The following is a 25,261-nucleotide window of genomic DNA, read 5'->3' as shown; positions in this document are numbered from 1 at the left end:
TGACAATGGGAGAGAGCATGTGATTTTCCTACATTGGGGACTGGTATAATGTTCATGCTTTTGCCTGGGCTTTCATTGAAACAAAGTCAGGCATATTACTACCAGAAGCAAAGGAGAACAGGTAGAAAGTGGCATTTCAACAGGCACAGCTTTTTCTCCCACACAGCAACCTACTTCTGCCCAAATGCCCTCTTTTGTATAAATATTCACTGTCTGGGAACCTCAGGCTCCTTTGCTTCTGGTTTAGGAGTTTGCTGAGATAATGTTTGCTCACTAATTGAACCAATGTCAGAAAGATAATAATCTTTTCTCTTGTGTTTCTCCACACACACCCTTCCCCAGATCCAGTCATCGGACTTATAGGTAAGGAGACCTGCAAACTCCTCTGTTTACAAACCTGTCATCAGTGGCAGGGAAAAGAAGATGACCCTATACAGTGCAAAAACAGGCTTTGATGCACAACAGCTGTGAAAACAAAGCTGCCGGGTCTTAATGCTGACAAACATGGGTTACAGCCAAGCGTGTATGTGTGAGTACATGCACCTCCAGATGAGCATACAGACACCTGTGTACCTAAAGCTCCATGATGATACACTGTTGAGGAGGCTGTCTATGGCTAGAGCTTTGCAAAGCATCCCCAGTCAGAGCTGGGAAAAGTTACTTTTTTGAACTACAACTCCCATCAGCCCCAGCCAGCATGGCTACTGGATTGGGCTGATGGGAGTTGTAGTTCAAAAAAGTAACTTTTCCAAGCTCTGCCCTCTCCTGCAAGCACAATACTGTAGTACCCTAGGAAGCCTTTTAACAGGGGCTGCTGTTAGGCACCCGGAAGATCTACAATACAAATGAGAAGAGGCAGACTGCAATCACTCTAGAATCAAACAAATAAGAAAAATATTTCCTTTATACATTTAATTAAAACAGTTGACAAAACCAATTCACTGAGGTGGGAACACTGTTCTTCCCCTAGCATGAATTTGTGTTGAAACTGCTTCCCTTTTCCCTTTACTGGTCTCCACTTCTTTTTGACACACTCAGCTCCCACACATTTCAGCCCAGATATCTAATGCATGTCTGTATGTGTCAGCAGAACATGAGACAGGACGAGCCCGTGTTCCCTTCCACACACACCACCACCAACAAAGGACACTGTGGGTCCTTCCACAAGCTTAATATCACCAACAGGTCATTAGCAACAGTTTTTTTTAACTAATCAGATTTTTCAATGGAAAGAGTAAATCTAGATTAAATGGGGGAGGAGAATATGGGCTAATTTTGATGCCAGTGATGTTATGTAGATATTGTGAACAACTTGCATGCATGAACAGCACTGATAATGCTGTTCTTGCACTGGGGTCCTGCTTGCGGGCTTCCCCCAGGCACCTGGTTGGCCACTGTGAGAGCAGGATGCTGGACTAGATGGGCTTGATCCAGCAGGCTCTTCTTATGATCCCACAATAAACATCTGTGTGGAAGTACCCTGTGCTATGATTTCCAAAGGTGTTTGTTTCATTCAGAGGAGATGGAAGTTGTGGTCTTTTCCCATTCATGACCAGATTTCTTAAACCAAAAAAACACATTTCCTTCCCTGCTTGAAAGTTGCAATCCAAGGTGGTCAACACAATAAAATCCAGTCATACAAAATTAACATAAAACAAAATATATTCCAATGCAGTACAGTGCAAACTCCATCAAGCTTATAGTATCAAGGCAGAAATTTACTTCCAGTAAATAATTATTCTGGAATGTTGCTCTAAACTAGCCTTCCCCAACATGGTGCTCTCCAGCTGTTGGATTCTTAACTCTCATCAGCCCCACCCAGCATGGCCAATTTCCAGGGATAGGAGTTAGAGTCAAAAACATCTGGATGGTGCCAGTAGTCGAAGGCTGGTCTAAAAAAAAACATTTTCACATTTGTCATAAAAGCCTTTGCATGCAAAAGGTCCCAGTTCAGTTCCTGCCATCTCCAGATGGGGCTTGAAACTGACCCCTGTCTGAAACTCTGGAGAGCTGCTGCCAGGCAGTGTAGGTAATACTGAGTTAGATGGCCCAATGGTCTGACTCAATTCCAATGTGCCTATCCCGTGGGAGATTTTACCTCTTGGAAAGAGATCTGGGGAGAGCTTCCTAGATGATCCTGATAAATCATGGTGGCAGGTTCATAAGGGGAGAAGTATTACTTTAAGGAATTATATTTTTATTTTTATTTTTAAAAATATGTTTTATTAATTTTCATTTTTAATAGCAAATCTACCTTCGCAACACATGTTATTTTTAACAATGATACTCAAGTGGTCAGACAGCTGGTATAGCACAGTGGGGAGGAGAGGCTGGCTGGGAGTCCAGAGTCTGTGAGTTCAAATCCCCGCTCGTGTCTCCTGGGTGTAAAGGGCCAGCTAAAGATCACCCCACAGTGAGTGGCTCAGGGGCTACGTGCCCTGTCACCTGTGCAGCCGTGGGCAAGCTGCATAGTCCCATGGAGTCCAGTTGCCCCCCAGCTGGCAGTTGTGGACAAGGAAGGGGCTGGCTTGTGCAGCTGTGGCAAGCTGAGCAGGCCCTAGCCAGCTGGGGAAGGGTAGCCATAAGTCGGGATCGACTTGAAAGCAGTCCATTTCCATTTTACTCAAGTGGCCATATTGGTAATAATAGAATTACAAACATCAAAGAGACATCAATAAAATTATCTGATAAAATTGTCCAACATACATCAGCTTTTTTCTTCTCATTATTACTGTCAGTATTAAAATAGAATTGTATATATAAAAGGAAAAAATACAAATAAAAGTTAGTTTTAAAAAAATTCTATTTGGGCTTGGGGAAGGCAATAATTCTTATGGCAAAACTGTATAAAGGGAGACCAACTTTCTAAAAATTTATTCCTTCTGTCATCTTATGCTTTTGCTCTTAAATGCTAATTTAGCCATCATAGAAAGTCCCATCTTTTATTAAAGCAGTGTTTCCAGTAAGACAGTACTAAAAATTTCCATTTTGGGGCAAATAACATCTTTGCATATATTGTCATATAAGAGGCAAGTTCCTTATGTTCCTCTTTAATGGGATATACAATTCAATAAAAACAATATAGGGTCTAGTGGTGCAACACAATTCAAGATTCTAGTTATTGTTTTATTAATTCTGTTCCAATATTTTTGTACAGACAAACAGGAGTGATATGGGGCTCCCACTGGAAGGAAGGGCAGGATATAATAACGATGACAATGACAACAACAACAATAATATATGTAGCAGTTTTCTTGAGGTGCACCAGGGAGTCATTGCTGAAATTCGTATCATCTACTAGTTCACATACATTTATGGTGTTTCTTGTTTGCTTTAAAGCAGTGGTTATTAACATCTTTTGGGTCACAGACACCTTTGATAATCTGGTGAAAGCTATGGACCCCCAGTAATAAATACATAAATAAATAAATTTTATTGCATTGGAATTTTTTTTTTGCACCTGGTTCATGAATACCCTGAAGCCCATCCATGGGTCATCTCGGGGTTAGACCACAGGTTAAGAACCCCTGGTTTAAAGGATGGTAAACTAGCATGCAGAATAAAGTGACAGCTTTGTCTAGTTATACTTTGTATCATATTGTGCCCCTTATGGAGAAGGATGATTTCATATCCAAAAGGCTTGGCCCAGCCTGGCCATGGTGCTTGCCAAGTCAGTCTTTCCTGAACCGCCACAGCCCAAGGAAGACTCAGAGGATTGGAAATAGCCAATGAGAAGAGAGATACATTTTACCTGAGTTGTTCTTGGGCCCATATTCTTCGTCTATGAAATACAAGTTACATATACTTGAGAAACATGAAATTAGCCATGTAATATGCATACATATCAAAAAGGGCTTTACTCTGCTATAGTCACTGGTGCCGTAGGACCAACACTCTCTCACTGCTCTCTTTCTCTCTGTTGCAGTGATTGATGGCATCCCAGGCACTGTGGTGCTGGAAGACAGTGTGGCTCCAGGCACAATTGTGGCCAATTTCACTGGCAATTGTACAGGCCCCAGTGATCTACCCACAGTAACTCTAAACACCACAACTCCCGCAACCTCTTTTTTCAATCAGCCAAATTTTGTATCCCCTAACATCTATGAGGTACAAGAGTCAATATATCTCTCTGAAGTCTCTCAAGGGGGAAACATTTCCTGCCATGATGACCTATGACAGAACAGGGACACTTTCTGTCTGTGGCATTTTGTTTAGACCTTTTTAGGGGGATTTTTGGACTAGGACTAGACCATGCTGCTGTTCTGCTTGACTGTAGGCTAGAAATGCCCATTCCGTAAAGCTGAGGGATTATTATATAGTATTTAATATATTAATTAAAATTATCCAGAATAACTGAAAGGATTCTGTAGCATTCTCATTAATCAGTTTTGTGCCATGGAACGCAGGTTTTGTTTAGCAAATGTAAGTTGGTTTTTAGTGTGTATAAACATGTAAATAATACAAGGAAGCATAGAGCATATCTTTCCTACAAACATAAAACTGTTTTAAACCTCTTTCACTGTATTGGTGCTTAAATTAGGACCATACAAAGCAGCAGCAATTAGTGGTTTCTCCTGTCCACGTGTACTGCACAACGTCTCCCCAAATATTACTGCCCAGGGCCAGAGGGAAACTTACTAGGCCAGTCCAGCGTGCCAGATTCTCCCAGTGGGTACCTGAGCACCTATCTGACATGCGGCCATCTTTTGATTGGTGTCCATGACATCACCAATACAGGGCTGTTCAGAAGTAGAGGATGTGAAAGGGAGAGGCACCCCAAGCTGAGGCTCTTTCTTTTGGCTGTCAGGTGAGCCTTAGTCCCAGTGCTGCCCTGGATGCCAAAGAGGTGAATCTGTATGTTTTGACATTTGTTGCAAGTTGCCCAGATGGAACGTGGACTGAGATTAAACTCAACATTCGAGTCACTGCAGCAGAAAGATTGGAGTGCGGCAGCAATTCTGAATATATCGGTAAGGCTGTCACAGTTTCTTAGCTTTAGCTAGGACCCTGATATTTCAGGCTAAGGCCCCAAAGCAAGAATATAATGATGAAGAGTATTTTAATATGGTACGGCAGTGTGGTGGCGATGGGGGGCTGACACTGGGCACTGAGAGGCAGCGAATTCTTTAGCAACATGGGGCAGATCCTACATAGCACAGGAGGATATTGTTTTTTCAACAATTGGGAGGCAGATTTGAATAGTAGACTTGCCAATGGTAGAGGATGGGGCTTTGGGGCTGCTCAACCCAGTGGGGATCTCAGCCTGCAGAGGGCTCCAGTGCTGTTAAAGGGGCAAATTCTAGCCAGGACAGGAGTCTGGCTGCTTCCATCTATTTTACTGCTGCAGGAGAGAACCCAGTAAGAGTTTCAGAGAATGTTAAACCGGGAGAATCCATCTATCAAACTGTATTGAAGAAGCGAGGCACAGACACCGTGATTGTAAGCACCACAGTTGTAGGGAAAACAGGAATGTGGGAAGGATTTATTAAATATTAAGCGGTTTATAAATATTTTTAAATAAATGCTTTTAAATAAATAAGGATTATTATCAACAAGTGGGGGTTTCTGGGAAAAGAAATTTCCCAGTGATGTGCCTGGTCATGGGGAAAAGGCTTGAGAATTCCGGAGGCAGCATTTTTTAACAGTCCTCCAGGCAGAGAAGAGGATAGTGATTTTAAAGATAGGTCCTGGGGAATTAGGTTATTTCTTTTCTTTTTTTAAACTTCCCCAGCTGACTCTATTTTCTTCTCATGCAGTTCACCATAGAGAATGCTTCTCTGCCTTTCACCATAACTAGAGATGGAACAGTGCTGGCACCTGCCGAGGGTTTCAGTCGTGAGCAAGCTGACAAGGTGTGTGGCACTGCTTGCTTTGCACATACATATGCTTGGCCAATGTCCGACCCATCACTTATCCTTACTATCCCATTGCAGACTTTCCCCAGGCATGTCACTCCTCTGCTCTGTCCCCTATAAGACACATTCACAAGAGAAACTGCTTGCCTTTGTCAAGCTACTGCTATTTAGTCTCATCAGACTTTTGCCCCTAGCTTTGTGACTCCGACCTCCCTGTCCTCAGGTCTTCTTTGTGCCTTCCTGGCCTCAGTTTCCTCATATCCTTTAAAAAGTATCATGAACAGGAGGCAACGCAGAAGATGCCTAAACAAAAGTAACAATGGATAAAATGTATAAAATGTTTTTTTAACTTTGATAGGTTTCTATGCTGATTATGTTTAGTTCAATACTGTTTTTAGTATGTTAATTTTAACTCTTGTATCTGATTGCTTTGTTTGCCACTTTGAGTTCTTTGAAAATAGAGCGGGATATAATTTTTTAAAATAAATAAATAAATAAATGGAGGGAAAAAGTCATGCAGCAGGCTGCTGCTGCTAGTAACACAGAACTGAAAATAAAAGCAGAATGCCTGAGCGCTGACTCAGTCAGTTCCTCGTATTGCAAGCCAGGAAGGCCAAGGCACTACATTCTCCACAGCAGGGCACTGTGCCTTCGTGTTCCTGGGGCTTCAGAGGAGCATCAATTTCCCCACTAGGCCTCTTGGGCCCAGCAATGTACTGAGACCTGGCATTCGACTAGATCCATCCCTCCTGCTGGCACATTCATACCATGCTGTTCCCCCTGCAGATATTCCCAATGGTCATTGTGGTAACAGACAGTAGTGGGAAACGCTGCCTCAGGCCTTTGCAAATAGAGGTGCTGCCTGTTTACCATAAACAAGTCAACTTCACGTGAGTTGGGTCATAACTGTATTGTTTTTAATGGTGTTTTGTTTTATTGTTGTACACCACCCTGATAATTCATCTTATATATGGTGGTATAGAAATACATTTATAAATAAATAAATCAGATCTTGGACTCCAAATTCCCCATTGCATAAATGTGGAGCCTGGGCTACCCACATGTGATATTGACCCAAGCTAACCATTCTGCCACTGTAAGAAAGGCATGCTTCAGAATCCCTTATAACAGTGTCACAGGGTAGAGAATGCTAGGGCATAACTCCCAGATCATGTCTGGCCACATGTGACCTGAAAGCTTCATGCCTGTGACAATGCAAAGGTTATGGAGTGCTTTTCTTAAAATAGTGCTTTGTTGTCACTCCTAAAAATATTGCCTCCTCCCCAGGTAATCACTTGTGTTGAATGTATGTTCATGCCACTATGATTTGAGGCAAGGCAACAGACAACTGATTAGGATTTTCCTAGTCCAGAGCACATGTGGAGCCCACCAATTCCCCTCTCATTGACTTGTACCATAGAGGGGAAGCCCTAGCTCCGACAACCTTTAGACTAGCCAAATAGCAGGCCCCTGGAGTCCCCGAGGTCTCTAACGCCCCTTCAAGTGCCATGCCAGAGAGGCTACTGCTCACAAGTGACTGCCAGTCCCTGGTGTAGAGGGAATACATCATATCTAGACTAGAGCTGAAAGTGAATTAGGAGAGATGATTCACTTGCTATAAAGGGATTGTGCAGGATCCCCTGTAGTGTGAGGGCAGTTTTTATTGCCTCCTCTGCCCCATGGGCCTGGGCAGCACAACCTGAGCAGTGTGGAGTGTGGTCTTTTCTGAAACACTGTGAACCACCCTTATATTGGGAATTAGGCCATCACACCAATTTCAAACTCTCTGAAGAAGGCATTTAGCAGGGAGGACCTCTAGAGGCATTTTTTTCTTTCCTTTCAGGCCATGCATGCTGCTAGAGTTGCACTGAGCAACCAGAACTCAAGCTCCCATATCTCAAAGAGACTCTGGATGTCCTTGCTTTGCCTCCTGTCTTATCCTAGTGCAGTGATTTTCAGCTATGAGTAGACAGGGTGGAAGATAGCATTTGGGTCAGAGGGAGGGACTTACACTCTTTTCTTCATGATTCAGGGTGTCATCAGTAGCAAAAAGTCTATTGGAAAATGCAGGCCCCCTCCAGTTTATCACACAAGTCAATGCCAGTGGGGAACATGTTGTTTACGCGATTATCTCCCCAAACACGAACCATTTCACCATTGATCCAGGTAAGGAGAGTCCAGAGGTGTGGCATGGCATCCACATAGCCTCAGGGAGGACTTCTGTGGTGATCAGCAACAATAGTCAAACAATGTCAGCCGACTTGCTCTCAAGGTGCTGAGTGATCCCAGCCTGTCTCTTGCCTGCATACAGACACAGGCATAATCCAGAACACCTACAACCTAGATCTGGAACGTTATCCATCCTTATCCAAAACCCAGCTGGTAGTGAAAGCTTACAACATGCTGCATCCAAGTGATAGTGCCACCATCACCGTCAACATTACAGTAAAACGTAAGAACCTGCAAGGACCACTGTGCAACCCTGCCGTATTTGTGTAAGTCTCAACAGGGCAATGGAGTCTTGCAATAGCTTGAGCTATGTAAAGTTTGTCGATCTCTCCCAACGTGCAGAGGGCTGTGTGTGTTGTTCAGCACAGAAGGATACAGCAGCATTCAGGATTTTAGAGGATCCCTGGGTATTAACTATGTCTCTGAGAGGAGAGGTGAATCTAAAATGAATGGGTGGAGGTCTTGTGGTCCTTCAGATGTTCTTGGATTCCAGCTCCCATCAACCCCAGGCAACATGGTTAATGATAAGAGATAATGAAGAATTCTCCAGCAACATCTGTAGGACCACAGGTTCCCCAACCCTGGCCTAGGAACAAGAGCTGTCTCAAGTAGCAATGTTGGAGAATTCCAATTAAAATGGAAAAGGAAGTGGAAATTTCTGCAGTTCAGATGTTTGTTTGTAATCAGTAATGGAAATTACTCAAACAAATACAATCGATACTTGTTCACATCATTCCTGTTTTTTCCACAAATGATATGTAATTAACTACTTTTTTCATGTTGTTTTGACGTTTCCTTTGCATTTAAATGAATGTAAATTACACAAGTCACATAAATAGTTGTGTAAGTTACTTATATTAAATAGCGGACAGTGAGATGAATCACATAGTGTTTGGCAGAAACTGAACTGCAGTGGCATGGAAACAGCGCTCATTGTGACGAATACAGGTTGGAACAGAAATTGTACATCCCTGGTCTTAAGGGCTATTGAACTGTTGTAGCAATCACAAGAACAACACTGTCTTTCCACTGACAACACAAACCCAGAGCCAATTAACATCAGTGGCTCTATAGCGAAGCCTTGACATGCTTGAGCTCCTGTCTTTTCTGTCAACGGTGACCTGCTTGAAAAGTAGCTCTTGAGAAACTCAGGCAAGGAGAGGGAGAATATATCCACTCCCTTCAGGTCATTTTTTCTATCCTTCTGCATCTTCTACCCTTTGTGGCTATTGCTGCTTAATTCTAGGACTGAGATTCCAGAGACAGAACCCATCGGGACAACCCTGTTGCATCTTTCTTGTAAAGATGTAGAGAGTGGCAGTGACAGCCTTCACTACAAAATAATGGAGGATAGTCAGAGCCCACAGTATAGCTTCCAAATGAAAGGCTCAGCACTGCAGGTGAGCCCTTGGAATGAACTACTTTTTTCTACCTGTTAAGTTAGGGAGAGGGGGAAAGGGTAAGCAAAGCTTGAGGCTTGAGTAAATCCTAACATGCTGAACCATCCTGGCAGTTTTGCCAGAGTTCACTGTAATCTGTGCAACAAGAAAGCACTGAATTCCCATTCAGTCACTGAGTGTTGTTGTGGTCTCACACCTATTAACAACACTGGAGCTTGCCATCTTCCAAACTAAGCATCTTTCTTTGGCAGAGGATGCCATTAGTTACAATGTGCCATTGGGCTTTAGGGACTGAGGATTAATGGCCATATTGTCCTGACCTTTCTGTTCTTTGGTCCTGGCAGGTGAACAGCACTTTGGACTGTGACTCTGAAGCTATGGCCAGCCTTAACTTCCTGTACCAAGCCACCATTCTGGTGACAGACAATGGAAGTTCCCCACAAAACAGTGAGTACTACTCTGTCAAACACGTACTGTTTGGGCTTCATCTTCTCTTGATACTGAACACAGAAGGGTATGGCCAGTCAGGATTTCAGTAGAATCTGTGCAGGATCTGCTTGTTGTGAGGTATACCACGATTCAGAGAGTAGAGGTGACCTCCCTGCTGGTAGAATCTCAGCTGCACAAATAGCCATTGGAGCTGTGTTGCAAAGGTAAATCTAGCATGTTTATGGCAAGCACTTGGGGGGTGGAGGCATGGAGATCCTTGGAGGGGGACGGGGGAGGTTTGGAGACCCATAGACACGGTAGGTTTGGAGACCCTTGAAGGGGAGAGGGGAGGTTTGCAGACACTTCAAAGGGGTGGGGGAAGGCTTGGAGACCTGTGGAGAGGGGCGTTTGGAGATCCATGAAGGGGGTGGGGTATGTTTGGAGACCCTTGGAGGGGGTGGGGAAGGTTTGGAGACCTGTGGGAGGAAAGGGGAAGCTTGGAGACCTTTGGAGGGGCAGGGGAGAGCTTCAGTGACCAGTGTGTGCATAGTGGGGCTCTGGCAATCCGCGTGTGGGGTTGGGGTGGGTTGGTGGTGAGGAGATGGCTAAGGGCATCTGGCAGAAGCAGTGGGGGAGGGAGAGGGGTGGCATGGCAGAGGGGTGGAAAGATGGCTAGGGAGCACCAGGTAGAGGGGGTGGGGGGAGGCCTTGGGGGTGCTGTTAGAGTGGGTATAGGTGGGGTTGGCGAGCGAAGCAAGCAAGGGGAGCAGCCCCTAGTGTATGTGTGTATGTGTGTGTATATATATATATCCTGATCAAGAGGATTCTTATTTAAATATGTTAGACATTGAGAGTATTTTAAGGAGACTGTTTCCGTATGTTTCATAAGAAGCTGGAGTTTGGATTTATAGCAGAAGACAAAAAGTGTGTGTGTGTGTGTGTGTGTGTGTACACACACACACACACACACACACTGCAAATTATGTTTAAAAAAGAGCTATGCAAAGCTCCATCCTCTGAAAACTGTAAATCCTAAGCCTCAGAGTTTTACAAGGCAGTTTAAAGAAGATTCAGAGGCACTATGAAAGCCATCTTCAAATATGTGAATGGTTGTCACACAGAGATGATGGAGCAAATTAGTTTTCTGTTGCTCAAGAGGGTAAGACCTGAACAATGAGTTCAAATTACAAGAAAGGAGAATTTAGACTAAATTTTAGGAAGAACTTCATGATGGTATTAGCCATTTCACAGTGGAACAGATTGCTTCAGAAGGTGATGGACTCCCCTTTGTTATAGGTTTTTGAGCAAAGGCTGAATGGCCACCTCTCTGGGATGCTGTATCAGAGGGCTGCCTGCATCAGCTGGGGGTTGGACTAGATGACCTTTGAAGTCCCAACTCTGTGATGTACTAGAAATTTGCTTCTTTAAAAAAATAAAAGAAAGAAAACAAAGACTGCAATCCTAACCACACTTACCTGGGAGTACACCCCACTGAATTCAATAGGACTTACTTCTGAGTAGACACAGTTAGGATTGAACTATAAGAACCTCAGGTGTTGAATTTTGAGTCCAGCACCAAATTCCATACCTGTTCAATGCAATTGTGGAATTACAGCGTATCTAAAGCCTTGATTGTACCCTTTGGCTCTGTTCTTAAGAGCAGCCTTCCCCCACTGTGCCACCTCGCCTGCTTTTGCCACCCTCATGGTAGGACCATTTTTTTCATAGAGCCATTGAGTAGGAATAGCCAGGTTTGCAAACAGTCTCTTCCTTTTGGGATGTTTAAACAGGGGGGAATGTATTTGTGCTAAGCTGCAATCCACATTCCACTTTTGCACAAACCTGAAGAGACAACAAAGTGTGGTGGACATTGATTTGCCACAACCCAACAGAGAATAGCAAATACTGACAGAGTGACCAAACCCTCAATCACATTTTTCATGTGCCTTCAAAGATTTACTTCCAAAAGCATTCTGATGAGGAAAACATGTCAGAAGGGACCTCCAGGTTGAACATTTAATTGTCTGACCTCACAGGTTAATGAACATTTTTTTAAAAGCTGACTACAAACAAATAAGACAATGACTCAACTCTGAGCTTTGTTAACAGGTTACTACGGAAAACTAAGGATGCAATCCAACCAAAGTACTTTCAACTTGATTTATTTCAATGAAAGTGATTTAAGCTTATGCTTCACATGTCTCATGGAAATCAATGAGGTTTCAGTGTGCTTAACTTCTGTCAGATTGTGCCCCTGTGTATACAGGGAACTGACAACGACCAGTTATTGTGTAGCATAAAAGCCATTGCTAAGTAATAATGAAAACATTTTCAAAGGTTGTAAAAATTCTACAAATTACCAATCCTAACAGTTATGGCTGACTGATAAATAAACATGCTTTTATGAGTAGCATCAAGTAGTTCATGAAATAATGTCCGAATATTTGTACTGATAATTCTTCACAAAGATGTACTTGCAGGCCTGTTTTATATGCCAGCTGAAGCAAGCAAGAAGCTGTTGTTAGCTAAGGCAGATTTGACCTTAGAAGAAGCTCCACATGAATGCAAACAGTTACTGAGCAAATTTGTCATGGACAAGCAACAACTGCATGTTGTTTGTGCCAAAAATTAAATGGGATCAAACAGAAAGCCCAGCACAGACCACCCTCAAAGGGATACATACTTCACACTACAGATAACAACCTGTCAAATGTCCAATAAAATGGAAATAATAAAACACACAAACATGGGGATTGTACAGAGAATGTGCTAGATTTTATGGTCTATCTAAAATGAATATGCAGAGAAATGTGGCATTGCTAATCTGGTGTCCCTAATGGGTTTATGTGCAGAGAACTTGTCTAATAATTGCAAACATTAAATACGTACATACATAAACTGGACTTTCTTTGACTGGGTGGCTGTATGCCATTTTGTACCAGATTCTGGCCCATCCTCAAATGTGTACATAATTAAAACCACATATCATAATGACTGCCTGTTATTTAAATCTGGGTCTGCCCCGATCTTATATCAAGCAGCGCTTAGAGGGACACAATTTTTAGAGCAAAAGTGGTGTGTATGTCTGTGTGGAACACCTCCCCACATGGGTTACCTGACCTCCCAGCTGGGAGAAAACAATCTGAAGAGAGGCTATTGGGATGTAAGTGACAGATATGGGGTGTTCCCTTCACTCATACAACCTTCTTGCTTGAAAAATCAGATGTCTCCCCCTGATTTAAATGTAATTTGGCTTAAACTAAAGTTGAAATGTACAAACCTGCAGCTATCTTGTACAATTTGAGCCTGGACTGTGACTAATGATAGTATAGGATGGCTCCTCAGTTACCAGCTAATGACTAGCCACTGCCTGCTAAAGTTTGAGGTCACTGCCAGTCAGATGACCTATTTATTGAGCATTCATCCTGTTATGTTTGCACAAGTTTGTGGGGAGGTTATATGACATCCAGTTCCTTGAGCATTCATCCTGATTCATCCCGTGGGGAGGTTTTATGACGTCAAGCAGTTGTTCTCCCATGTTTTCCAGTTCATTTCTCCATCACTTTCCTTATTGCAAAAAGTCTGTTGTTTTTTGAAGCTGATTTGTTGGGAAAGAGCCCAAATCCACTTTAACTGTGCAATCTGAATTTGCTAGCATGTGATTAAATCCTACCTATAAAATGAAGACAGTGTGGAAGTGCCCTTAGTCACCCAAGCTCCTTGGATTTGTTTCTGTGCACTGCAGCTGCAGTGAAGGTGTTGGTGACAGTAAGCCGAGTGAATGAATACGACCCAGAGTGTTCACGATGGTTCTTTAGCGTCCCAGAGAATGTCCCCTTTGGATACTTCATTGGCAGTGTCAACGGCACTGACCGAGACTATCCTTTCGACAATATTGAATACGGCATCCTGGGGGCATGGGGCTCTGTTTTCTACGTTGGGCGTCGCACAGGTAAGGAAAGGTGTTCTGGCATAACCTCTCCAGGCATACAGATGTCATCTGCTCATAGTCCCACTCCCCAGGCTTCACATGCCACTTGTATAGAATCATTCTTCACTCTTGGCTTAGCAGGGCTTTCCCTCATTTTGCCTCAAGATGTTAGTTCCTGCCTCTCACACTCCCAGACTTGGATTGATACCTGATTCCCTCGGCCTAGGGCCCTCCAAAGGATTTTGCATGGGAAAGATGGCTCAGGCTTCACAACTTCCTCAAGGCCCACTCCCACACTCAAGATCATTTCAAGGAGATTATTTAACACTCTTTGACTACCTACCATACTCACATAAAGGTAAAGGTAAAGGTGTCCCCGCACTTATAGTGCAAGTCGTTTCCAACTGTTAGGGTGACGTCTTGCGACGTTTACAAGGCAGACCGTATATATGGGGTGGGTTTGCCAGTTCCTTCCCCGGCCTTTCTTTACCCCCCAGCGTATGCTGGGTACTCATTTTACCGACCACGGATGGATGGAAGGCTGAGTGGACCTCGACCCCTTTTACCGGAGATTCGACTTCCTCCTTCCATTGGAATCGAACTCTGGCCGTGAGCAGAGCTTTGGCTGCGTTACTGCCGCTTACCACTCTGCACCACGGAGGATCTGTACCATACTCACATAAAGGGGGTGAAAAAAACAGAAGTGGGGATTCAGCATTGGCAATTGTGAATATGGACCACTAGAGTAGTTGCTATTACAAAGTAGTTAATATGAAATAATATAAAGGCACAATCTTGTCTATGTGGTACAGGACAGCTTTATGTATTGGGGCCACTGGACTATGAAAAGCAGAAGTCCTATCGTCTGACTGTCAGCCTAAAGGACCTAGATAATGATGTGAATCCCAAAACACAGAAGACAACACTGTGTAACATCACCATTAATGTGCAGGTAACTGGAATGGGATGGGGGTGGGGAGTAAGGCAGCGCTTTGAGTGCCACTAAGACTGGGCTGAGGAACTTGTGGCTCCTCAGATATTGTTGGACTCCCAATTCCCATCAGCATGGCCATCAGGGTGATGGAGTCCAACAATATATGGAGAGCCAGAGGTTCCCCATCCCTGCACTAGGGCACACAGGACAGCACATGTAGTGCTGGATTTAAACAACATCTGACAATATTCTGGTGGGGGGGGATGGGTGTGGGTTTCACGTTTTTCGTCACTTGCACTTACTCCTCTGCTGTGCCTGCATGCACACAAGTACATCCTCTGTGATACATGTCTGTCTGTGCCATTTTGTTCTTCAGTGATCTACAGAGTGTGTTACTTACTGGCTGGCCAGATTATTACTATTCTAAATTCTCCTGCAAGTAGAAACATGGCCTTTTGTCTTGTTGTAAAGTTGCCACCTTCCTGACAGCAGCTCTGTGCCCTGATGAGCTGCATGAAGCAGAAATTCCAGAGGTGCAGATTTCTCATCACTGCATCTCCAGGTAGAGCACTGCAAAACATCATAGTGGTTATAATAGCCTGTTAAGATCTTGAGCAATATGAGAAGCCCAGCACCTGAAGAGGTCCCTGCATGAAATCTTGCTTTTTGGAACATCAATAATAATTGCAATTAGGAGGAGGAAGTTTGGGGATAATCCTTTTCTGAACCTCTGTGTTGAGAAACATGATCCCTTTCCTTACCTCCAGGATGTGAATGACGAGTCCCCTGTATGTGATCCACCCTTTCAGCAGCATTTCATATATTCCACAAGGACTACATCCATCACAGAGGTGAAGTGCGAGGATAAGTATGAACGAAGTGAATTGACCTACAGCATCGTTGGAGGTATGGAGTGGCTGAGGCAGAGCACTACGGGACAGGTTGAACTGAGAGAGGCTCAGAACAGTGGCATTCTTAGAGCCCAGCCGCTAGTGAAGCTGTTAGAGGGCAGAGGTGGATTTAATAGATATGGGTTACTGCTAGGGCTAGATGACAGTAGTGGAGAAGTGTGTATATTAGAAATGTGAGTTCAGTGGAATGATAAAGCTGGAGCTCTCAAGACAAAACCAAAGTAGCTGAAATATGAGAAGGTGCAGCTGAGAGTGCAAACCACTGCCAAGAGAGGAGGAAGACTCAGCTCTAGGTTGTGGTTGTGATGACAGACTGTGAGCATATCTACACCACTCACTTAATCTGGATTAATAGTTATTCTTTCTCCACAAGACAGTTGTGGTGTAGTGGTGATGGTGGGAATGCATGAGAACACTGTTCTGGGGCTTTTTTCAGAGCAGAAGTGATGACATCACCTGCCAGAATGCCAGGATAATTTACAGATCCCCCTCGCTCCGGCAAGTGGATTAGGTGATAATGAGACTTTCAACTTTGACCGATTAGCATGGAGGAAGTCAAAGAATGAGGAAAATCACACAGAGGCTAGATACTTCTTTCCTTTTCTTTGATGGGGTTCCTACTTCACACTAGCAGTTAAATAGTTACAGCCCATTGTAAGACAGCTAAAGGTTACATTTTAGCTCAATGTATATTGCAAGTTAAGCAAATACAGTAAACACCACTGAATTAAATGGAGCTTACTTCCAAGTAATTATGCATAGGATTGCAGTCACTCCGGTCCAGGTAAATAGGCTATTATGCTGTGAACTGCTGTTCTTTACTGTGTGTGTGTAACAATCAACACAGCTTCCTGCATTTTTGGACTCTCCTTAGGGTCATGGCTATGAGCTGTTTCTATGAGGGCTATCATAATGAGCTCCTGCACTTAAATCCTAAAGTGCACTACACCACTGTTCTAGGGAACCCTGAGGACTATAGTTGGGTGAAGCAAGCTTAGGATCTCAAACAGACTTCTCTATATTCTTACCTAACTACATTTTCCAGGATACTTTGGAGGATGCCATGACAAATTAAACTGGTATATAACTAAGTAAAGTTTACAGTGTAGTTATGCCTTTCCCCCTCTTTTTCAGGCAACACAAATGGGCGATTTCGCATGGTTGGAAACCTTATTTTCCACAATGGCTTCTCCTACAACCCTGACGGTGTTTTTGATCCCCTCGCTTTTGAGCTTCTAGTGGAAGTGACGGATAGTCGTAGCATACCTCGCTTCAGCACCACAGCCACTGTTATTGTTTATGTGACCCCTTGGATCACAACAGTGCCTACTACCACCACCACTACTACGGTGAGGGAGCAGATACAGGCATGCTGTTGTCAGGAGTTCTTTGGTCAATTTGATTCACAGGAGTATCCACACTTCTGCCAAGCGTCCCTAATACCCAGAGGCCTTTCCCTAGGTGTGAAGTGTGTCTGCTACAGGATGCTTGCTGGTTTTGCTACCCTACAGTGTTACATGATGGTGCCTTGGTTGATAAGACCATTTATAGGTGAGTGTAACCCTGCTAAAAATGTCTGGACCTTTCAGCAGCATTCCACACTGTGGAAGCCATCTGGATAATCTAAAATTAGAATTAGAAACCACTTATGGTGGCTTTGTTCCTATCTGAATGTGTGGTTTCAGAAACTGTTACTGGGTGCCTGCAGCTCTGCTCAATGGGAATTATTCTGTGGAATATAGCAAAAACCTCTGTACTGTTCAGCATCTCTATATAGCCCCTGGGAAAGATCATTAGATGATGATTTGGAGTATGTGGGGGACCACAGCTCCAGGACCTCTTTTCAGAGCAGGAGTGCCTGAGTCTAGAGTGTTATTAATGAGAACGGGATATCTCACTTTATCCTTATATTATAACAATAACCCGGTGATGCAACTAGCCCAAGGTCACCTAGTGAACTTCATGGTTGACCAGTGACATGAACCTAGATGTTCCCAGCCAAAGTCCTTTACACAGGATGGCTCACCTATCTTCAGGTGTTGTTGATCAATGGCCAAGGATGACGTAGTTTAGCAACTTCTGGAGGGCCACAGGTTCCCCACCCTTGCAGTATACAGTCCTTTGCCAGCTTACTGTTCTATGACAGCTGATCCTAATAAACTGGTCATTATGTTACAGCTACAGATACTCTTTGGGGAATGTGTATAAAATGTTTGGACTCTCTTGGGGTGTGTGGCTATGGACTCTTCTTTGGGGCATGTCATGCCAAGCTCCTGCATTTCAGGATTTACCACTATATCATGTTGGAGTGCAATGTCATCAATCTGCTGATGAGACCTGACTACTTTTTCATCAGATTCAAGAGCAGCAGCTGATTCCTTGAATCATGGCCTAAGCACTGTTATTGGCTGAATAAGGGAAAATTGACTGCAACTAGGTTCCTTCTGGAAGGAAGGTTGGGATAGAAGGCTTTTTAATTTTTTTATTATTATTATTATTATTACTACTACTACTACTACAACAACAACAATCATCATCATCTGAATTCTGACATTGTAAGAAGTGATGGACCTGGGTGATTCTCAGGATGCTTCCAGACAGGGCCTTAATGTTGCAAAAGGGTCATTCAAATATTGCAAACAAGTCTCTGACAACAGCTTTTTAAAAAACTTATCTAATTTTTTACAGAAAGGGAGAATCTGTATTAAATGTGTATGGGGGGAATGGCTGGCATTTTGATGCCAATGATGTCATGTGGACACTCTGAAAACTTGTGTGAATGAGTGGAACCAATCCTATAATAAACACTTGTCTGAAAGCACCCTCAGAGTTTAAGGGAAGTGGTTTTTCCAGTGCTGGATAGGGATGGAATGATCTGTCAATCTAAGTTCTCTCAGCTTCTCATTTTTCCAACCTGAAATTGTTTCTGCAGCAATTAGCTATCTTTAAAAAAATCCTCCTGAAAATTCTTCAGTATTTTAGTGCAAATTTCTCCTAATAAACACATTTTTGTATGCAGTTTTGACAAATGTACACATTTCTGCAAGCAAAGTCTCCTAATATAATACATTTTTGTATGTTATATTTCACTAATATATTCATTTTTATGCACACTTTCCCTTAATATAAGCATTTTTGTAAACATTTGATTGGAGAACTGCATCACAAATTTCATATAACTATACGTTTTCTAAGGATGGCTGTGTTATGGTTCACATAGTGTTTCAGAAAGTGAAAATTTGATAGATTCAGCTTTAAATGTATCAAATAAAAAATGAAACAAATTTCTCCCCCAACTCCAGGCCTGGATGAGATCATATTCCCTCCAAATGTTTGGGTTTGCAATCTGGATGTGCATCTAGACACCAGTCCTGAATGCTTAAGTTGTTATGGTAGCTCAAAGTGCCTTTCATTAGTTTCAGCTGAGAGGCCAGAGCATCTTTTTCTTGAGGACTCGGATTGGCCACAGTTATCCATGCAGTGATAGCGGTCACATTCCCTTGTCAACCTAATGCAGCTTATAGACCAAAGTACTATTATGAAAGCAACATTTTGGGATAGCAAAATCAGCATCACAGAGTAGAAACACCCACACCGGATTCCTGCAATATACCCTACTGGGTGTTGCACTTGAAGATGATTTGGAAACTTCTGATGGTACAGAATGCTATGGTAAGTATTCAGGAAACATATTCCGTGGCTCAGTTGCACCAGCTCCCAGGTTTAAGTCAAAATGCTTTTTAAAACCTTTAGAACTGGGGAGCCTGGCATGCATGTGATTCCCAGCAGACCCAGACTTGCTGAGGTTCAGCAAGGCATATGCTGGGATTCCTCCTTCTTCCTGCAGCTCCCAGTGTCACCTGCTATGCTGCTCTGGAGGGTCCCCCAGTCCTCTGAAGCAGATTTGCAGGAGGCACAGAGGACAGAAAGAAAGGTATTCCGTAAGCAGAGTTCCACTCACAGGAACTCTGGATGCAAGCCCATATGATCACAGGTTTGCTAGAGAAAGGCATATGATCAGTACAGTGAATTAATAAATACATAAATAGTAATCACTATTATCAGAGATAAGAATAAGGCAAAATGGAAGCTTCTGCTTCTCTGTGTTTTGAAGTGTCAAGTAACTATGTCATTCCAAAGTAACACCTTAAGCTAAATGGGGAGAGTTCTGTTGCACTCAGGTCCTGAGCGCAAGCTTCCCAGAGGCATCTGTTTGGCCACTGTGAGAAAGGATGCTAGACTAGATAGGCCTTTGGCTTGATCCAGCAGGACTAGGGTTGCCAGGTTCCTGGCCTGATCCTGATCCTGTATCTTTAGGAGAAGAGAAAGTCAGCCAAGCGCAGGTGTTCTTGCAACACTGTAATGGGAAAAACCACAAGGTGGAATTCTCCTTTCCCCTTGCACAACTTTTAAAGATACAGAAGACCTCTTGGAGGCTGGTCTTCTGTATCTTTAAAAGTTGTGCAGGGGGAAGGGAGAATTCCACCTTGTGGTTCTTCCTATTACAGGGTTGCAAGAACACCTGCGCTTGGCTGACTTTCTCTTCTCCTAAAAATACAGGATCAGGATCAGGCCAGGAACCTGGCAACCCTAAGCAGGACTCTTCTTATGTACTGATTTTATTTCCATGTTTTTATTTTACCATTGATTACAGTTTGAGATAGCTTAAGTATTTGCACAGAAACATTGACAAAGAAATTGCAAGAACATTTTAGAGATATTAATATTTTCATCCAATTTCAAAGTATAATAACAAGCAATTATTTGTCAATGTTGTGTGCCTTACAGCACAATCCTTTATCTGTGTACCAGAAGTAAGTCCAGTTTATTTATTTATTTATTTATTGCACTTGTATACCGCCCCATAGCCGAAGCTCTCTGGGCGGTTTTTCAGTTGAGGTTCAGAGAGGCTTACTCCCAGGTAATAAACTGGTATAGGATTGCAGCATCCATTAATCATTACTTGGGAAGAAATCTCTTTCACTGCATGCCTTCCTGGGAAAGATAATAAAGGTGTTTCCCACAGGACAGAAAGAGCTTAGCCTTATATAGCCCAGTAGAATCTTACTATAGGTTAAGAGCATCCCCACACATTTATGCAGCAACAAACAGGGAGAAAATTATAGAAGGATTTAGACATTTAAAGCACATGACTGCCCCCCCCCAAATCATGGGATTGTGGTTTGTTGCTGGAAAGTTGTAGCTCTGTGAGGGGAAAACCACAGTTCCCAGGATTTTTTGGGGGAAGTCATGTGCTTTAAATGTGCATTGGGTATGATTTAAATGTATTGTGTACATCTTCCCTAAGTGGGCACCCAGTGACTCCACTACTTCAAGGACTTCATGGGCTTTTGCAAGTGGAGCCTCGCAATCCTGAGCCTGGCATCTAAAAGAACTTGTGTGGTTCTCCATGCTAGACTTGTATTGTTGTGATTTCAGACAGTGCCCAAAGAGCCCATCGTTTTGCACCGCATTGAGAAGTACTGGGCACCAGATCCCTGGTTCGTGGTGGTTCTTACTCTCACTGGAGCTCTCCTCCTTTCTGTCTTGGGTTTCTTATTCTGGCAGCTCTGTTGGAGGTGAGTTACCAGTGAAACCTTTCTATGCATTCTTTCTTCCATATCAGCTCCTGGCTCAGCTTGGAAATCAGTAGGGTCAACATTGGCAGAGGCTGTTCCCAGGGCACATTCTGCAAGGGGACTTGTCAATTCTGCAACCAAAGAAGAGCAATCCTTTCAACAAGAAAGAGCCTGAACTGGTCCCATAGACAATGCTGTATTACCTTCCCTGCTACCTTGAAAAGCATTATTATTATTGTCTTTATTTATACCCCGCCATTTCCCCAAAACTGGAACTCATGGCGGCTTCCAGATAAAAAATACATATAAATACATACAAAGTCTACATTAAAATAAGATTAAACTATTTCCAGTATTAAAACCATACACACATATAGCTGAAAGAGTTCAAACTAGTTTAAAAATAATAAAAGCATGAGCTTTTACGATCTGCTGTATGCCTCCAAAACCTTTTCCTTGCCCTCCCGAGCTCCAGGTTGTTATGCACCACTTCAAAACACTCATGGTGGTCAGGTATGGAGGAAGGTCTCTTCTCAAAGCTCACACTTCTACTATTGTTTGGATTTCAGGAAGGCACCAGGAGAGACATCTCAACCTCTACTGCAGAACAAGTAAGAACCCCTATCCAAAGCACAGGGCCTTGTGCATTTGGTGAGAAGTATTGATTTTCACAGCATCTCTTGGAAGGGTCTGTCTTATAGGGCAAAAAGCTTGGAGGTAGAGAAATGTGCTGAAGAGCATTTCAGCTAAGTCGATGGACTTATAATAGCCACTGACCATATGCTACTAAGAAGGGCCCAGCTGATGTCAGCACTGTTATTGGAGGGAGGAGGATTCATTGTTTGCCCAGCATGCAGGAGCACTATGTCTCTGGAGGGAGCTGTAGAGAGGGCAGTGAACATCCTGGCAGTGAATACCCTGTATGAAATCAGTCTGTCAAATTTCTGCGCCAAGTTAGCAATACAAAATCTGCGCTATTCTTCAGTCTGCATGCTTTATGCAAATTCATCACGTCTGCTCATTTTGCATCATTCTGCTGTTTCTACTGGTCATGGGGAGGAACATAAAGAGCTATGCTGGGCATCAAAGTCTCATCTTGTGACTGCTGGAAACTCTGCGGAGTTCTCCCACTCCTCCCAGCTTTAGAAATTTTGCCAAACATTGTCCTATGTACATTTGAGCCTGCTTTCACAGCTTTATAGGATCTTGCTTTAAAAAAAAAATCAAAATCAAAATCAAAAGGAAAGCATAAATTGTACTATGCTTTCTCTGCTTGTATGATGCACTTACTGTAAAATACATACAGCTCTTGTCAATCTCAAGATGATCTTATAGCTGCTGTGTAGATATCTGTATAGATACCTTAAAGATATCAGCTGTAGGATGACTGTCATTTCTTTGACCATCTACCTGCAGCAAGAGACCAAGGGCCTGTGCTACTCTCAGGAATGGACCTGCCTCAGCTGTCGAAAGCCTTCTCTATAGATGCTGCTGTCAGAGTCAATTGTGCAGATTTGGGAGGGCTAAGCCTTGAAATCACACATCCTGGTCCTCCTTGCAAGGGAGTGGAGAATTAGTTATTAAGATAAACAGCTTCCAGACTATAGTTTTGTTAGTCGTTGGCCCTGATGGATTCCCACCAGGAGAGGAGTTTCTTCTGATCCCCATCTTTCTCTATAGGGGCAAAGATCTGGAAAGAAATTACATCACAACGGAAGAGCCAAGCAAGGAGAAAGGGAAAGATTCTACTGAGGTGCTGAGTCTGGTATGGCATGGTCCATCTTGCATTTTCCCAATTAGTTGGTGCCTAGGTTGCTGCTGTATGCTACTATTAGTCACTGGCAATCAACCTTGTGTCAGTTCTGCCCTTCGGTGCATACACTAGCCTTCCCCAACCTGATGCCCTCCAGATGTTTTGTATTAAAACTCCCATCAGTCCTAGCCAACATTACCGATGGCGAGAGATGATGGGAGTTGTAGTCTAAAACATTGGGAGAGGTCCAGACTGGGGAAGCTTGGTCTAAGCTGGTATGGCACCATAGATTTTGAAGGGATTTTATACTCGGCAGCAGCTGTGCAAGCTCACTACTGTGTGCAGGCATTACTAGATCAGGGCTACCCATGCCCTGTTGTTTTTATAGTATACAGTCCATAGACCCTTCCATGTCTGGAGCCCAAGGGGATGTAGCAATATACAACAGACTGGCTGCTTGGTGAGATAAGAATGGCAAACATTTCTGCTTGCTTCCATGTTGCACCCCCTTCTGATGGCTACAGTGCCTTTGGCTGCTAGAGACTGGAATTCAGCAACTGATAGCTTCTCCCTAGATTCCCTGCCCCTCCCGCCTTGCCCCTAGATAAGCACCTAATGGCATAAGCTCTCTCTAGTTCAAGCAGCCTTTCTTCCCTCTGATAGCGCGCCTTGCCTTTGGATGGGGAATATGATGATGATGTCAGTCTTTCTGTTTCTCTCCCTCTTCCACTAAAGCAACTCCAGTTTGATGGCCGTGCTCAGGACCCTAGTAAGTTCAATATCCAGTTTGTTTTGTAAATGCTTTAAAGCCCCCTCAAGCCACAAGGGGACAGTATAGCAGTCCAATCAATCCATCAATCAATGCAACATGCACAAATGGGGTATACATTTCCCTCCAAATTAGCTGTTTCATATTATTGAAAGAATGGCCATGCCATTCATCTCTTGGTTATTTATAAGGAGAAGGCTCAGATATGCAACTGCTGTCACTTTAATTCTTAATATTACATTTATACAGAGTTTGGAAAAGTTACTTTTTGGAACTACAAGTCCCATCAGCCCCAACCAGCATGGCCACTGGATTGGACTAATGGGAGTTGTAGTTCAAAAAAGTAACTTTTTCAAGCTCTGCATTTATATCCAACCTTTCCTCCATGGAGGTTAAGGTGGCATACATGGTTCTCCCCTTTCCCATTTTATCCTCTCAACTACCCTGTGAGATAGGTTAGTCTGAGAGACAGTGACCAACGCAGGTTCACCCAGTGACCTTCATGTCTGGGTAGGGATTTGAACCTTCATTTCCCAGGTGCTACTGCAACACACTAACCACTACCCTACACTGGCTCTCAGTGTGTGCACACTTCCATTCTACTCCTGCAGGGATTACATGTCACAGCAATCAATGGGCCCGCAGCCTGTAAATGGCTCTCCTACATGGATGGTAGCCTGAGAACCATGAGTAACTAATTACATTTATCATGCAGTGTAGATGCCTTCAGGATGCCATGGCTCCCGATTGGGAAGTTTGGCTCTAGAGGTTCCAAATGAAACAAATAGTGGGCATGAACTGCAGATGCCACAGAGCAAGGCCATTGACAACCTCCATGATCGTTGTTGGAGTTTATAGATCACTGGAATCACTGTCTACCCCACCAGCTGCCAAATCTATAGAACAACAAATCCAGCCTTTCTAGATAGATATTTAATGTAGCCACATTGTATTCAATAATCCAGGAGCCCCTGGCCTATGGCAGATCTCCCTGATAGTGTGGGCATGCAGAATGGGATTGTTGCTGGGCAAATGGAGAGGGCAAAGGATGGGGATGTGGGGCTGAACTGGACAAAGGCCTAATGTTGTTCCTTTCTTTGTCTCCAGTCACCGGCCAATATTACCTGTTTGACAGCAGCACTGGAGCGCGGCGTTGGGTGTGAGCATGGCCTGTTCTGTCTTAAGGAAAGCAGCATAGGGGTACACAGACATGGCGGAAAAGCAGGCTTTCTGCACATCACCAGTACTATTACTTACATATACATATACAAACTGGTACCTGTTGTTTAGTTGCCCCTAATTATTAACATGTTTGTCTCTGGGGAAACAAAAATGGCCTGTAAGAGCTTCTCCACTGGCAAACCGTTTTTCCCCATGGTTAGTTTCAATTTGATAAGCTTCAGGATATGACAACTACAGTTCCCACTTTTGTTTCTCACTGTGCTCTAGACCTTTGGTCTGATCCAGCAGG

The 25,261-nt window shown here is 43.4% G+C and overlaps 1 protein-coding gene across 1 annotated transcript; it reads left to right on the top strand.

Moving 5' to 3' along the window:
- Nucleotides 1-504: 504 nt before the first annotated feature.
- Nucleotides 505-24,980, top strand: CDHR4 (cadherin related family member 4). Its single transcript, XM_061613410.1, has 19 exons — nucleotides 505-523; nucleotides 3,926-4,107; nucleotides 4,808-4,970; nucleotides 5,348-5,439; nucleotides 5,757-5,852; nucleotides 6,642-6,745; nucleotides 7,888-8,021; nucleotides 8,167-8,350; nucleotides 9,331-9,484; nucleotides 9,829-9,931; nucleotides 13,659-13,865; nucleotides 14,657-14,796; nucleotides 15,546-15,684; nucleotides 16,824-17,038; nucleotides 21,129-21,268; nucleotides 21,838-21,879; nucleotides 22,949-23,033; nucleotides 23,757-23,790; nucleotides 24,898-24,980. The coding sequence occupies exons 1-19, from the start codon at nucleotides 505-507 to the stop codon at nucleotides 24,951-24,953; spliced, it is 2,289 nt and encodes a 762-aa protein (XP_061469394.1). The 3' UTR covers nucleotides 24,954-24,980.
- Nucleotides 24,981-25,261: the final 281 nt, after the last annotated feature.

The sequence above is a fragment of the Rhineura floridana genome, chromosome 3 (genome assembly GCF_030035675.1).
Source record: "Rhineura floridana isolate rRhiFlo1 chromosome 3, rRhiFlo1.hap2, whole genome shotgun sequence".
Taxonomy (NCBI): Eukaryota; Metazoa; Chordata; class Lepidosauria; order Squamata; family Rhineuridae; genus Rhineura; species Rhineura floridana.
The sequence above is the reverse complement of the archived record's forward strand: the minus strand, read 5'-3'. Positions and strand labels throughout refer to the sequence as shown.